At 40.5% G+C, this 15379-nt stretch overlaps 1 protein-coding gene across 1 annotated transcript in view; it reads right to left on the bottom strand.

Moving 5' to 3' along the window:
* Ccdc148 (coiled-coil domain containing 148) overlaps window positions 1–15379 on the bottom strand; it is a 356635-nt gene that overhangs the window by 275996 nt on the left and 65260 nt on the right. Inside the window, exon 2 of the mRNA XM_004629903.3 lies at window positions 8653–8743. Within this exon, the coding sequence (XP_004629960.2) occupies window positions 8653–8671 (19 nt within the window). The 5' untranslated portion in view covers window positions 8672–8743. The remainder of the gene's footprint in view (window positions 1–8652; window positions 8744–15379) is intronic.

Below are 15379 nucleotides of genomic sequence, written 5' to 3'. Positions count from 1 at the left end.
GTACCAGGGATCAAACTTGGGACCTTGCACATGCCAGGCAGACACTTATGCTGCTGAGCTGTCTCCCTGGCCCTATTCTTTCCATATATAATGAGCTGAGGACTAATTATAAGGGAAGGGTAGGGAAGGGTAGAAAATGAAGGTGGTTGGTAATGAGAACACTTCTTTCTAATAATGTACCTCAACAGACATTCTCTGTTTTTTGTTATGATTTAATAGTTTTCTGTTGACAAATCCAAAGATGTTTGATAGTCAAATTAATTCCTTCTCTAAGTAGTTGTACTATTAGAAAGGAGCCAGTCAACATTTTCTGAAGTCCTTTCATGCTAAGAAATTGAAATGTGTATTCATTAGATTAGAGAGAGCAATTACTTTTTAAGTTATCTTAAAGATGGGCAAATCAATGGCAAAGGAAGAGAACAGTATCCGTTATGCCATCAGGCAAAAGAAATACAGAATTTAAAGTATGTGAGTTCTGGAGCTAGAATGTTGGGTTAAAAATCCAGCTTGAGCAAGTTCTTCAGCTTTTTTTTTTTTTTTTTTTTTGGTGGCACCAGGAGCCCAGCCCAGGCCCTCAGGTATGCTGAGAAGGCTGTCCCCAGCCCTCCTTTATGTCTGTGCTTTAAAAACATTTTTACTTTTTTATTTATTTATTTTTTTTTTGTTAGAAACACTTGGGACAAACTCAAGGCTTCCTCCTGCAAGGTAGGTTCTACTATTGAGCTACATCTTCTGTCTTTAACATGGAGAAAATAATGATACCAGTGTTAGTATTTTGAAGATGATAGTACACAATAAACAAAAAATTTTCAGACATTTGGTGTCAAAAATATCATTAAAATGTGAGTTATTAATATTTTAAGGAGTAGTCATAAATGCTTGGAAACATATTCAGAGGCTCTGTAATTACAGGCCTGTGTTTCAGACAATATATTAAAATGTAGGTAATGTCACTTAGGTGGTCATCTGGCACTAATGTCATCATAAATCTTTGGGAGCAAATTAGGCCTGAAATTCACATGGATATATACAAAGCAAATATTTATACTGTTCCTTAAATGTCATGTTTGAGATATACATAAAATATTTAAATTTTCATATTTAGGAATCTTCTATCATGTATTTGTGGCCTCTCATGTGAGAAACAACAATTTCTAACATAATGCTTTTTCATTCTATGTACAACTTGAAGAAATACAAACAAAGACTAAGAAGTCCTTTAGGGAATTTGATTTTAGCCAGACCTTCTTTAAGAAGAACCCAGAACAAAAAAGAAAAAAATAGAAAGTTTACATATGATAGAATTCACACTAATTCAGCATGTGAAAAGTTGTAATAAACTGAGCTGATCATAAATCAACATCAACTGTCAACCCCCCTATTCTCATCTTTTAAAACATCAGATCAAGTTGGACATGGTGACACAAGCCTGTAACCCTAGCACACAGCAGGCTGAGGCAGGCGTATCACTTAGAGTTTGAGGCAAACCTGCACTAGCTGGTGAGTTCAGAGCCAGCCCAAACTATGCAGTGAGACCGTCTCAGCCACCCCTCCGCCCAAAGAAAAGCACTTGAGTTGGATAACTCAGTGGTAGGGTACCTGCCTAGCAGGTATGAGGTCCTAAGGTCCATCCCCAGCATCAAAGCAAAAATAATAGCCCTTAACTCTGTCACCATAAACTAAGGTAAAAGTTCATTTTCTTTAGTTTGTGACTGGGGTTGGGGAGATGGCTCAATGGAATAAGTGCTTCCCTGGCAAGTACAAGGGCCTGGGTTCAACCTCCGGTTCTGCAAAAAAATAAATAAATAAATAAATAAATAAAATGATGTGACCATAGAGCTACATGGAGAATGCTCTGTAGGGCCACAGCCTTGTTTATTTATGTCAAAATATATTTTCTTCAATTAGAATTTTTCCTGATGCAGATTTTAATTGTAATTACTTTCTCAGGATTTAAAATGTATTTCTAAGCTGGGCATGGTTATTTGTGGCTCTAGTCCCAGCTACTCTGGAGGCTGAGGCAGGAGGATCACTTGGGCAGCCTTGATAACATAGCAAGATCTCATTTTGATGAAGGAAGGGAGGGAGGGAGGGAGGGAGAGAGAGAGAGAGAGAGAGAGAGAGAGAGAGAGAGAGAGAGAGAGAGAGAGAGAGAGAGAGAGAACAAGCTTCTGACATTTTCTAATTCAGCACAAAAGTTTCAGTGGAACAGCAAAAGTGGCCTGCACTTTTTATGACTGTAACGCAAAACTATGGTTACTACCTCAGGTCAGTGACTGCAGAGGCAGATGGTAATTACTATACAGAAAGAGAAACAAAGACTGTCGATCAGTCCTATGCCTCAATCTATATGCACCGTTGTACTGATCAGGGTCATTTCTTAGCACTTCTTGTACAGAAAATCCGAAGTATCTGAGAGTTGAAGGTGTCCCATTTTATAAAAGAAGTTATTTTAAGAACGTCCACTCTATTTACACACTTGGGACTATAGGAGGCACCAAAAACTGCCGTGTTTCCTTAAATGAAAACCTTCTTAAAGTATAAGGAAAATTTGAAACATCTGTGGTTAATATAACCTTAAAGGGCTGGTGAGATAGCTCAGTGGACTAAGTGCCTATATGGGCAAGTACAGGGACTTGGGTTGATTTTTTGTTTTGGGGGGGGGACTTAGGTTTAATCCCCAGTATAACACGCAGCACCAGCCTGACCCCCATATGTGCTGAGCCCCCCAGTGAGTCCAGGTATGGTGGCATACCTCTGTAATCCCAGCACTGGGGAGGCTAAAAACAGGAGGATCACTATGAGTCCAAGCTGCATAGTGAAACCCTGTACCAAATACATAAATAAATTAAACAATAAAATAAATAAAAATATAACCTTAAAACATATATGTTGCAGCTCAGTTCCTCCAGACAGAAAGCTGCATCGGGGATTTTTCTGGGCAGGAAACTCCCTCAGCACCATGGGCTAAAAGGACCAATAGGTCCATGAAGACCCAAAACTGTGGCTCAGGGCCCACAGGCCTGGTGGAGGGCTGAGAGGGACAGACTCAGCAGGGAGTCCAACTCCAGAACTGAAGAGGAACAGATGGGGGTGAAAGGAGGAGTCACGGTGGGGTTGCAAATTAACAACTCAGCTCAGACTTCGCAAATCCCTTTTAAAAACTAAACTTTTGTAAACAAAATTCTTTCCCCTAAATTTAAATCAGAAGCTAAAGAAAGTTCAGAGTCAGTCTTTACCCAGTGCCTGCAGTCCTGAGACATAAGGCTGCACAGCAGTCCTGAGCTATGCTGCCCACCCTCAGGTCATCTGCACTGTACCTGAAGGGACACGCTGACAGAGGAGTGGGTTTTACCAAGACTCAGCAGAGTCCTGCCCTTTCTTTGACTTCCTTTATGATGTCCCTGACCCCACAATATTCCCTTTTGCTTAAACTGGATTGCACCGTAGCAAAGAATCCTCATAAACACAATCAGGCAATGTAAAGTTTTGGCAGGAAGTGACTTAGAGGTCTGGGACCTCTCGCTTCTCCGTAGAGCACCAAGGTTCCACAGATCAGAAATTGAAAGCCAGGGCCCAAGTAGTAGCTATTCTTTAAGATATGTGTTTATGGGCAGGCAGGGGCAGACTATATGGCTGGTGTCAAGAGTGAATGACACACTTCATTCTTTCACCTGACATGTGTTCATTGGATTCCTATTAACTGCATTACAGCAGTGGATGCTAGGGACGTGCTCCATCCTACACAGTACCAACAGTCTGCTCTTGTACTCCAGGCCAGTGACTGACAGGAAGGCAAGCTCTACTTGTTACTGATGGTTACTATTTTTTCTCAATAATCCAATAAAAAATGTCTTCGCTCAAAATGGATGTGCTATATTTATCATGACCATTTACTTTAAAAGATCAACATGATTTGTAAAATGCCTATATTCTTCATCCTAAAGCATATTAGGTCATATTATAACTACCATAAAATCTTAGAGAACACTGAATCAAGATGACATGAATGGGGCCCACAAAATTAGCTCAGCAGTCTAAAATGCCTGCTTAGGCAAGTTTAGGCAAATACGCAGGGACCACAGTTCCATGGTGCCCCACCAGCCCTGCCCCAAGGGTGGGCCGAGCTGACCAAAAAAAAAAAAAAAAAAAAAAAAAGATGACATGAATGGATTAAATAGTTACTACTTAAATGAATGAAGCTTTGCTGTATATGAGTGGTCATTAGAATTGTTTTGCTTTTTTAAAAGATATTGGATGTGATATCCTTTTTTCTTTTGGGAAACACAAATTTAATACTGGTCTATCTGGGGTTTTTTCAACATTTGATATCATTTATAACAAAAATGATGAATGATGCCCTGTGTTCAGAATTTAGAACCTCCAAGGTCTATTTGTTGTTAGTTTATTTCTCTATGATAGACATTCTTTCTGGGGTGAGATGGTATCTCAGTATCCTTTTAATTTTCATTTCTTGAATGACCAATGCTGTGGAACATTTTCTCTTTCATGGGTTTATTTGCCATTTGTATGCAATTAGAGGCTACACTCACAAATGAAATAAATCAGACCCACATATGTAAACATCATATTGTCTCCTACTGTAAAAACCTAAAAGAATAAATAATATCTGAAAAGTACATTAGATATAGCAAATGAAATTAAGTGGAGGGCTGATGGGAGTGCAGATCACAGGTGGACTGATTTTTAAAGAGAAATTATTGAAGCTGGGCATGGTGGTGCACACCTGTACTCATAGTACTCAGGAGGCTGAGGCAGGAGGATCAATGAGAGTTGGAGGCCAGGCTGGGTTATAAAGTGAGTTCAAGGCTAGCCTAAACTGCATAGTGAAATTCTGTCTCAAAAAGATATGTGTGTGTGTGTGTGTGTGTGTGTGTGTGTGTGTGTGTATGAGAGACAGAGACAGACAGACAGAGAGACAGAGAGATCATTGAGGAATGTGTCATATATTAAAAGGCACTGCTGAAGATCAGGTTTTGAGGAACTAAATAAATGCATCTTATCTCCAAGAATATCAGAATATAGCAGTCCACCCATAAAAGCCCCTCCTCGTACCAGATAGGAGGGTTGGACAAATGGAATAGCTACCCATCAGTCTGTTTTCTGTTACTGTAACTAAATACCACAGACCAAGTAACATAAAGAATAGGGTTTTACTTCTCATGATTCTGGAGGCCAAGGAATCCAAGCATACGGTGCCGTCCTCCACTCAGCATCTGACAAGGGCCTCTGGTCAGACCAAGACACAGCAGACGGCAACCATCACTGCAAGACACAGCAGATGTGTCTGAGAGCACCTGCTTTTAAGCCACTTGGATGGTGATGCATCATTGTTTGTCTTAGGTGTTTTGGTTTGGTTTGGTTTGGTTTGTCTGTTTGGTTTTGTTGTGTTGGGTATTGAATTCACGGCCTGCATACTGAGCTACATTCCCAGCTCTTTTTTGTGTTTTTATTTTGAGACAGAGTCTTGCCAAACTGCTCAGGCTAGGCTCAAACTTGGGACCCTACTGCCTAAGCCTCTTAGAGTGCTGGGGTTACAGGCAGGCAGCAGCATACCCAGCCCTCACCTTGTTCTTACTACATTCTGACAACTAAGAATCTTTTTCATTCAACCTGCTTTAGCAACAAAATTCTTGTTTGTTCCCCTTCAAAAATGAGTTATTACAAAAATTTCAAATAATACAGAAAAAGTCTATCCTACTCCTGCTCTTAGAGACAGCCATGCTGGGGCCATTTCCTCAGGTTTGTTTTCCCTTTAACTCTTAAGTAGCTCTGTTCCTTAATCAGAATTTAAAAGTTGATTTCTAAGGATTATATTTTTATTTTAAAAGATGTTTAGAATCTACTCACAGCAAAATATCCTACATTCTTGTATCATAAATATGAGATTAAAAGCACCAAGAGTAGTGGCATAGCTTTGTTGAAAAGGTGGCTGCCACATTTCTGTGCCTATTGTCCTGTTTCCACAGCAGCCAGGAGCCTGCCGGTGGCACGAGGGCCCATCCAAGTCCCACAGTCCAATTGCCTTGTCTGAGCTCTGGCCCCTGACTCCTCTCTGCTGTCCAGGAAAATTCCCGCCATCTCCACTGGGTGTTGGAAAGTTGAGATCTAACCTTACGAGTGAATGAAGGAGGGACATCAGCAAGGACCTTCTCAGGAGTATTATTATTAACACAAGAGAATCTGTAAAGGCTAGCATTTGGAGTGACTAAGAAGAGGGGAAGAATTTCTGGGAGTGTAGCGATCATTTCCGTGGCAAGAATCAGACGTATTAAAACTGGAAGACACACAGAACAATGTGGAAAGTCATCTCCAGGCTCAAGTGGGTTCTGGCATGATGCAACTGGTATTAGTTAGGAAGGGTAAAAACATGGCTTAGTTCTGCTATTATCAGTCTTGGTTCTACTTTCTCAACCTAAAAGTTAGAGTGCTTGGAAAGCCCTAAGGAACAGAAGAGTCTTTCAAAAGTGAGAAACAGCAGTTCCTCTACGCCATTGACCATGAGCCCAGAGAGGAGGGCGGGGAGTGGAGCCAGGGAGAATTCACTCTCCGGGGCAGGACCACTAGCAAGCCTGACCCACACTGAAATCTATGTGAAAAAATACAGGAGTCTGTCTCAAGGTGCCCATAACAATATATTGCAGATAAATCAACCCAGTAAAGAGAAATCGGGCGGGAAAAAAGATAAGCCATCAAAAAATTGGAAGCTGGAAACTTCAGAAGGAAAAAAGATCTCTGCAAAAAGGCTCTGACCCAAGGAAGATAAGGCCCCTCTCGCTGGGAACGAAGGATGGAGCGACTGGCTGCAAGGGTGAGCGGAGCGCAGCTATGCCGACACAGGGCAGAGCAGCGCGCAGGTGAGTCGGAAGCAGCAAAGCAAGGCTGAGAAGAGCAGGATGATCACTTAGACCGGGAGAGTCCCGCCATGTGTGTCGGCGCCCGGTCGGAAATTGCTTCTCCTTAGGGCTTCTGAAATGGGAAGAGAAACAACTGGGCTGTGTACTTAATGTACCTAATAAGCCCCAAGGCAGGACAGCTAGCACTAGCACAACTCACATTGATCTTTCACAAAAGACTTTTACATTTATCACTTGATCCTAGACCAGCCATATGAAGCATCATTCTCCTATTTTACAAATAAGGAATGGAAAGATTATATCTGTTGCTTAAAGGCACCAAAGCCTTTAAATGGCTAGGGCTTCGAGAGCTCAATTCTCCTGAAATCAAATACCCTGAGCTGTTCCCGGCACCCTATCCAGAAATCACACTGTCTGCCATGTATCTTAAAAGATTCTTTAAAATGTAATTTTCCTTAACTGTGTAAGGAAATTCTGTTTGGTTGCTTTTTTTGCTTTTAATATCCATCTGGGGGCCGGGGAGATGGATGGCTCAGTACAATAAGTGCTTGCCTGGCAAGCACAAGGGCCTGAGTTCAATCCCCAGTTTAAAAAAAAAATCCATCTGCCTTGGCTGAATCCAGAACAGAATAAAGTCAAGGAAAAGATGTGTGGAAACTGGAGCTCAAAACAGAGATCCATACCCTTGGGGTGTCAGGTAAGGACTCACCCAACAGCACCAAATTCAGATTGCAGGGACTTCAACTGCTACCACTATTATGGGCCTCACCACTGAAGTTGAAGACCATAATGGAGTGACATTCCCATCAGGGGTTTATAGTAACATCATCCAAAATATGTTCTTCCTCTCAATGGACACACTAATCTTCTATCATGCTGGTGAAAGGGAGGGTGGCAGTTGAGAAGAAACGCCAAGAAGTTGGTAACTGCAAGGAATACGCTCTGGCAGGATATGGAGCTTACCTAGTTAGGTAACATAACTTCACCAGGGTCTTTCCAGTTAATGTTGCCCTTTCAACACAGATTAAAAAGTAAAATGGACTATCTCAAACTGAAATAATGCCTTTGTGTGTGGGAGGATCATGTGATTTTTTTTTTTTCTTTAGATTTTACAGAGCTAAAAATAGAATACATCTCTAAGGCTTCTAGTCCACAGAATGAAACAACGTAGTTTCTTCATTTTTAAGTGGCCTGTTTTGAAATGAACAAATCTTAACACTTCATCAAGCTAAGAAAAGAAGCAAAAGAAAAGAGTCTGTCTCTTGGGCCTAGGATAGTTCTGAAGATTCAGAAGCTGAAGTCAACTGGAAGGCTGCCAAGCTAAACAGAATCAATTGACTCGGTATTTTTTAATCAAACAAAAACACCACAAATCTTTTTCTTTTTCTATTTTCCTTTCCCAAAGCCTGTGTTTCAAGACAAAATGTCTGTCAAATCCAGTGGTACACAGTAGATTCACAGGATGTGTTGGTACTTCATAAGGTGGAAATTAAAGACCTAGTCTGTAAGACGGCAAGCAGAGACCATCTAAGCAAAATGTGCTCATACGCAGAGATGTGTACTCTCTCCCTCCCTCTCCCTCTATCTGTCTGTCTGTCTGTCTGTCTGTCTGTCTGTCTGTCTATCTACCTGTGTGTGTGTGTGTGTGTATACACACACACACACACACACACACACACACACACGGTCACTTCATCCACTGAGAAGGACCTGCAACTAATATCAAGTATCCATTGCCTCACTTATTGAAGTGTGTATTTTTAGAGTTACTAACCTTTTTGTGAACTGAACATTAAATCTCTTCACAAACCTGCCAGAGAGCAGCTTTTCCAAAGGCAAACAGTGAGCCACTGTCTCTAGTATACCTATCAAAGTAAACAATTAAAAATGGCATTTAGTGCAAAATTTTAAAGCCACTATAACACAACACTACTGAGATTATTTAAAAACAAAACCACACATGCAAACAATGTTGCACCTTGGCATTTATTTTTAAAATAAAATATTTATTTATTCATTTCTCCAGCAGATGAATTGGCTGAATAAATGTAAGGCAATCAAAAGAAACTCAACGGTTCCAGCAGCCCGAGCTCTTGCCAACCTAACTTGGCCATCGGTGGGTGGAGACTGGTCCTCATGACACAGAAAGAGTACAGATAGTTATTCTGTGGATCCAGCAAGCTTGAATCCATGTCCAGTTCCTCATAACTAGCTGCATGACTTTGTGCAAACTACATAACCTCTCTGGACTTCTATTGGCTTTTGGATTATAATTGTAAAACTAAATGGCTAACAGAAGGGTTCTACTATATGTAGTAATAAAGGAAATTATACAAAAGAAGTACATGTAAGGAGCTGAGCTTGGCTTAGATTCTAGATTAGACCAAGAGCCCAACAAGAATCATTTTTCACAATTCTCAACACCCAAGATGAAAGGGTAAAGAAAACAGTGTATGTACACACAATGGAGAATTACTCAACTGTAAAGAGCAAAGTCTCATTCACAGGAACGTGGATGCAACCAGAGATCTTCATGTTAAGTACAATAAGCTAAACTCAGGAAGACAGTTATGGCATATTCTATGTACTGTGTGAATCTAAAACAATGTCATTAAAGTAGAAAAGAGGCTATTACTAGAACAAAGAAAAGGAATGAAAAGGAGGAAGAAAGGGGTAGGGAGAGTAATGGGGAGGGGATATAATCAAAATATATTATACACATTGAAACTGAATATTTTATAAAATTAATAAGCACTAATAACTAGTGAGGTGCTAAAAAGTTCAATATTTTTATCATTGCAAAATCTCACCGAGTAACCACAGAATTTATTTTGTAGTGCAGGGCACTTTAGAAGCTGAAAGAGGACTCTTAAGTTACAATGCAGCAGCAGGGACAGAGGGGTACCCTAATCTGCGTCTGCACAGTGCAGCCTGATAGTGTTGAAACCAGGAGGCAGGAGCAAGGCTCAGCGCCAAGCGGCACACAACATAAAGTCATGCTGGTGAGGGAGGATACCATACTGCCCTTGAGGGGAAATGTGCACAGTGGGGAAAAGGGCTCAAAGGAGACAAAAGCTTCTATTTTTTCTTTTTGTGTGTGTGTGCGGAACCAGGGATTGAACTCAGGCCCTTGCGCTTGCCAGGGAAACACTTATTCTACTGAGCCATCTCCCCGGCCCTGCTTCTACTTTTCTAATCAGCTGGTAGGACCATACCAGAAGCAACTCAGTATCAAACTTTTTGCAGCATTCTAATCTTATTCATATATATATATATATATATATATATATATATATATAGTCTCACTACACAGCTCAGACTCATAGTGATCCTCCTGTCTCAGCCTTCCCAATGCTGGGATTACAGTGTGCACCACCACACCTGGTTCAAGGGCTGGCACGGCACGAGGTACTAGGGATCGAGCTGAAGACCTTGTGCTTGTCAGACAGGCACTTATGCGGCCAAGCTGTCTCCCCCAGGCCTGCAGCATTCTAAATTCAAACAAATCAAACTCTCGCTGTATCAGAAAAGTCAGTCGGTATGCTTCAATTTGTTAGTTGTCCAAGTAACAGTTCCTGTCCCAGATCTGGTGGCCCTTGTCTCTTAGAAACGCCTGGTCGCTGTGATGCATAGCTGGACACTGCAACGCACATTGTCTACACCAGTCCCCAACTGACGAGGCACTCTGCCTCCATACTTCCTGCTTGCCTATCCAGTATAAGCCCTGGACCACCAGAGACCAGGGCCTGACATTCTGTGAGTGACCCTGATCAGGGCCTGTTGACAAATTAATCTACCTCCAAATCCCAAGCGTTGACTGGTGTCTCTGCTTGCCACTGCATTGCAACATTATTTTACATAAAACTGAAAAATTATCAATTTCTAAAAGTGCATTCATCACTGGCTAGTTCTTCTACTGGATTATAGGCTCATAGGTGGTATACTTAACATGATTTTTATTCTAGAAATTCAGCTAATTAAAAATTCAGAAAAAATAACAGTGGTTACCCATCCTCAAATAAAAAAGTTAGTGATCTGGAAAATATACCAGAATATTCCAGTCACTAGAAAGAACATACCTTCTTTGTTGATGTCCTTAACTCAAACACAGAGTTTCCAACAAATTAGCTGATGCATTCTGAATAACATAGGAAGTTGCAATCTACTAATTATTTTTTTAAAGTCTCATTGTGGTACATATAAAAAAGGAACACTATTCAGCCACTAAAAAGAGTGAGGGCCTTGGCAGCAACATAGACAGACTGGAGATCGCTCTAGTAGGTGAAATACAGACTCTCAGAAAGAGCAGTGCCACATGATCTCACTCACCTACACAGGCGGAATATGAAAAACTTGGTCTCATGAAAAGCAGTAGAATGTGGCTAGGCTCAGGAGGAGGGAAGGGGTGGTGTGAAGCCGAGGAACGGGCAGTAGACCATAGCTGTATCTGAGTGAGTTCCGGTGAGCTACTGTACAGCGGGGTAACGACGCACAATGATAATGCTCTAGAGAGTTCACCAAGATGGAAGATTTTGAATTCTTTCAGCACACAGAGCCAATAAGCCAGGGGTGGTGACCCCTGTCTATAATTCTAGCTGCTCAGGAAACTGAAGCAAGGAGGATTGCAGTTAGAGGCCGGACTGGCCAACTTCGCAAGACCCTTCTCCAAATAAAAATCTTATTTTTATGGTATTTTACAGCTTATACATCACATATACCTGAATACATATTTGGATATGATGTATCTTTTTTAATATTTGCAGCTTCCTGAGACAGGTAGAACAGAAACTACCTAGTTACATGCAAATTTAAATGTTTCTTAATATTTAACTAAATTATTTTACATGAAACAGTTCACTGGGTTAAGAAGGTCAGAAGATTTATACTTGGGAGTATAAATTGGAATGAAACATCATTCTGAGACATTAAAGTGATTTACAATCATTCAAATGTAGAGGGGTGGGGCTGGGGTTTCAACAGTTTAAATCCCTGCTTGGCAAGTGCAAGGTCCTGAGTTCGATCCCCAGTACCAAAAAACAAAAAAATCAAACAAATGTAGAAGGATTGGGATGGAGCTCAATAACAGAGAACAGGATCTTAGCAGGTGCAAGACCCTGGATTTGATAACCAGTACCACACACAAAAAGGCAAACTTTTAAAATATAATTAAATGGAAATATACTCAGAGGAAGGTAGTTTGGGGCAAAATTAAAATTATACACACCAGATGAAAAGTGCCTGAATTTAAATAATTGTTCTTGTGCACTGGCCAGTAGCCACTGATTTTATCTATGAGATTAATTATTGAAACTGTACATTACAGGTCCTCACAGAAATGACAAGACCAGACAACAGATGATTTAATAAATTTTCTTTGAAGAGAATTAAGTTACCAACTAAAAAATGAGTCAACAACAAGAATAAAAGGGCCCTATGGGGAGATTTTTTAATTCTTCCTGCTTTTTTGAAAGAAAAAAAAGAAAACTTTTATTTTCAATGAGAAATGCTAAAAGGATTAATAAAAACATGCTAAAAATGGTTCCACATGAGACCCAGAGGAACCATGATGGAGTGGCCACAAGACTTCTCCACTTACACATGTCCTTACATCATCTTACTTTTGATCATATCAAGAATAATATGCACAGAAATGAAAATAATTAAAATTTGTTTCTTTTAAGAAAATGAAGATCCATACATACTGCACTTGAACTTGTAAACAATAATACAGAAATCAGACACAGGGAAATACAGTGCTTCCTACCTCTTAAAAGATGGTGGGAGGGGAAAGAGAAGGAAGAAAGGGACAAAAAGAGTCTCAATCTACTAACTCCCCACAATTAGTGTAATCAATATGTACTGCACACACACACTAATAAAAAACTCTGAACTTTATTACAGTTGATGCATGATGCCCAGTAAATCTAAATGAAGAAAGTGAGCCAGAATTAATACAATCCAAATTGAGACAAATAAAGACATGGACACAATTTGCATCTGATTAACACTATCTTTTTGCCCAGATTTTCAATGAAACAGATTGGAAATATTTGTAAAATATTTTCAGCGTCACTGTGTACATGAATTAAATGTGTTAGGTGTTTGACTAATTAGCACTAAACATTGAAGGACAGTTCACAAATTTGAATAATGGTTTTTAAAATTCCCTAAATTAGTTACTGACTTACTTTATTTAGCTATTTCATATTTAGTTGTAGTAGATGCAGTTGGAGTTATTTACATTAGTTGTACTTTTTGAGCAATACATTGGATGGATATTGTGATAGTTTATAGTGCATCATATGGAAGAATGGCTACAATTTAGGAAATGTGTATATAAATCATGTATGTATGAATACGGTAAATTCTGCTACTCTCCCTCTCTCTGATTATCTGTGAAATCATAAATACCAACTACTTTCTGGATGTGATAACAACCTGCTTTAAACATTTGTTTCCTTTCCAGAAGGTTCTATGTGTTGTGGACAGCTAGACCAGCAGCTCCTTCCTCTCCAATCTCACCATGTAAAATTTGCCGGCCCTGCGACTGTTCTAGAGATTCACGTAGAGTTCAGATTCTTGAAGCCAATCACAATATTGCAGAAGCTCTAGCTTTTAAGAGACAAGAAAAGTTCTTACACAAATTCACAGGCCCTCTTTATCTTCTCTATTGCCTAAAGCATAAGCAAAAGTTCATTTCTTTGTGACAGGGCTATATTACTCAGCTTTGCATTGCCACAGCTAACTACCTGAAGCAATACATTTATAAACAGAAAAGGTTTATATTCCAATGTCTGGAGGTTCCAATCTAAGACTGAGTCACCTCATTACTTTGTACCTCTGGTGATGACACCAGATGGTAGTGGCAGGGTATGGGTCGCAGAACAAACCACTAACGTTGTGAGTCAAGAAATACAGACTAAAAGGTCACATGGTCCTCTTTAAGGGTACACTCTCGATGAACGAAGGACCTCTTAAAAATCCACAGCAGCACTGAATTCCACCACTGTGCAGAGCAAACCTTTGGCACGTGGACAAAGAGGGAGGGGCCAGGCATCCCGATCACAGCAGTGGCTGCCACCGAGGGGTGCCAATGGAGAGCAGTGGTGCTGAAAGGCGGTGCCCATTGGCCCACATCATGCTGATTCCAGCAGCCTGCGCACCTCACTGGGGCAGAGGTGAAAGACAAGCCCCTTTAGTTTCCCTAATACTCTTCCAATCAGGTAAGACACAAAACACTACAATATTGACATTTAAGAATTCATCTTAAGGTTCTGTCCAGGTAGGCAGATTGTATTCCCAAATTCTTGTCTAGATTAATAAAACGGTCTTCTTCCCTCAGCTTCTTGGCTTCCCTCTCTCAGCCCCCATATACCTCTCTCCCTTCTACTCCCTGCTCCACTCATACTTCTTTCTCTCTGTACTCCTCTGACCTCATTCCAAAGACCTTGAAGAAAACAATATTCTTTGTGCCCGGAATTTTGGTGCTATCCTCAAATTTGGGCTGAGATAGTTCTCTTGGTAGCCATCTGCCACCCAAGCTGTTTGCATGCTTCCCTAAATTCTTCTTTCTAAAATGAGGGCGGGATCAAGGCAACATGCTGCCAGCTTCCTCTGAATTCACACATTGACTCTCGCTGCCCTAGGATTTTCAGTGCTGGCTTCGAGTCACCTCACCTCCTTCCCCCAGGCCCTCGTCTCTCTCTGGAGTCACCACCCTGTCTCAAAGCATCTCTGTTCCTCTAGTAGGCCACCAACACAATGTCTACATTCTGCTTCTTCTATAGAAATCATTCCTGAAAACCAGAGCCATATCAAAACATATGAGAAATAAATTTATTTAAAAATTGATACATTAATGAAAACAAATCCATGGGAATACATTTGTATGTTTTATTTATTTATTTATTTAGAAAGAGCTACTTAAGAGTCCTACACTGAAAGACCCTATTAAATTTTTGACAAGATAGCATTTGATAGGGAAAAAGTTAAGCTATCTACAAGTAGAGAACAATTAAAAATAAAGTGAGTGATGACTGAAGAGTGGCTCACTTTATTTTTAATTGTTCTCTACTTGTAGATAGATTGACTTTTAAACTGGTCCATGGCTGGAGTTCACTGTCATAAGCCAAAGTTTGTAGAAGTCTTGTAATTACATGCAAAATTGTTTTTGTGTTAATTTTCCTGGGGAGACATTACACAGATTTCATAAACTTCTCAGAGGGAATCTCTGACCCAAATAAGGTTAAGATATTAAAAAAGGAATCAGGCTTTGCAGACGCCTCTGTCCTTCCTCTTAGTCGTTTGTTGCCAACCATGGTCAACCCCGCCGTGTTCTTCGATATCGCTGCCGACGGCGAGCCCTTGGGCCGCGTCTCATTCGAGCTGTTTGCAGACAAAGTTCCAAAGACGGCAGAAAACTTTCGTGCTCTGAGCACTGGAGAGAAAGGATTTGGTTATAAGGGTTCCTGCTTTCACAGAATTATTCCAGGATTTATGTG

This window comes from Octodon degus, unplaced genomic scaffold, assembly GCF_000260255.1.
Source record: "Octodon degus isolate 3935 unplaced genomic scaffold, OctDeg1.0 scaffold00032, whole genome shotgun sequence".
NCBI classification, from domain to species: Eukaryota; Metazoa; Chordata; class Mammalia; order Rodentia; family Octodontidae; genus Octodon; species Octodon degus.
Note: the sequence above shows the minus strand (reverse complement) of the source record. Positions and strands in the feature narration are given on the sequence as shown.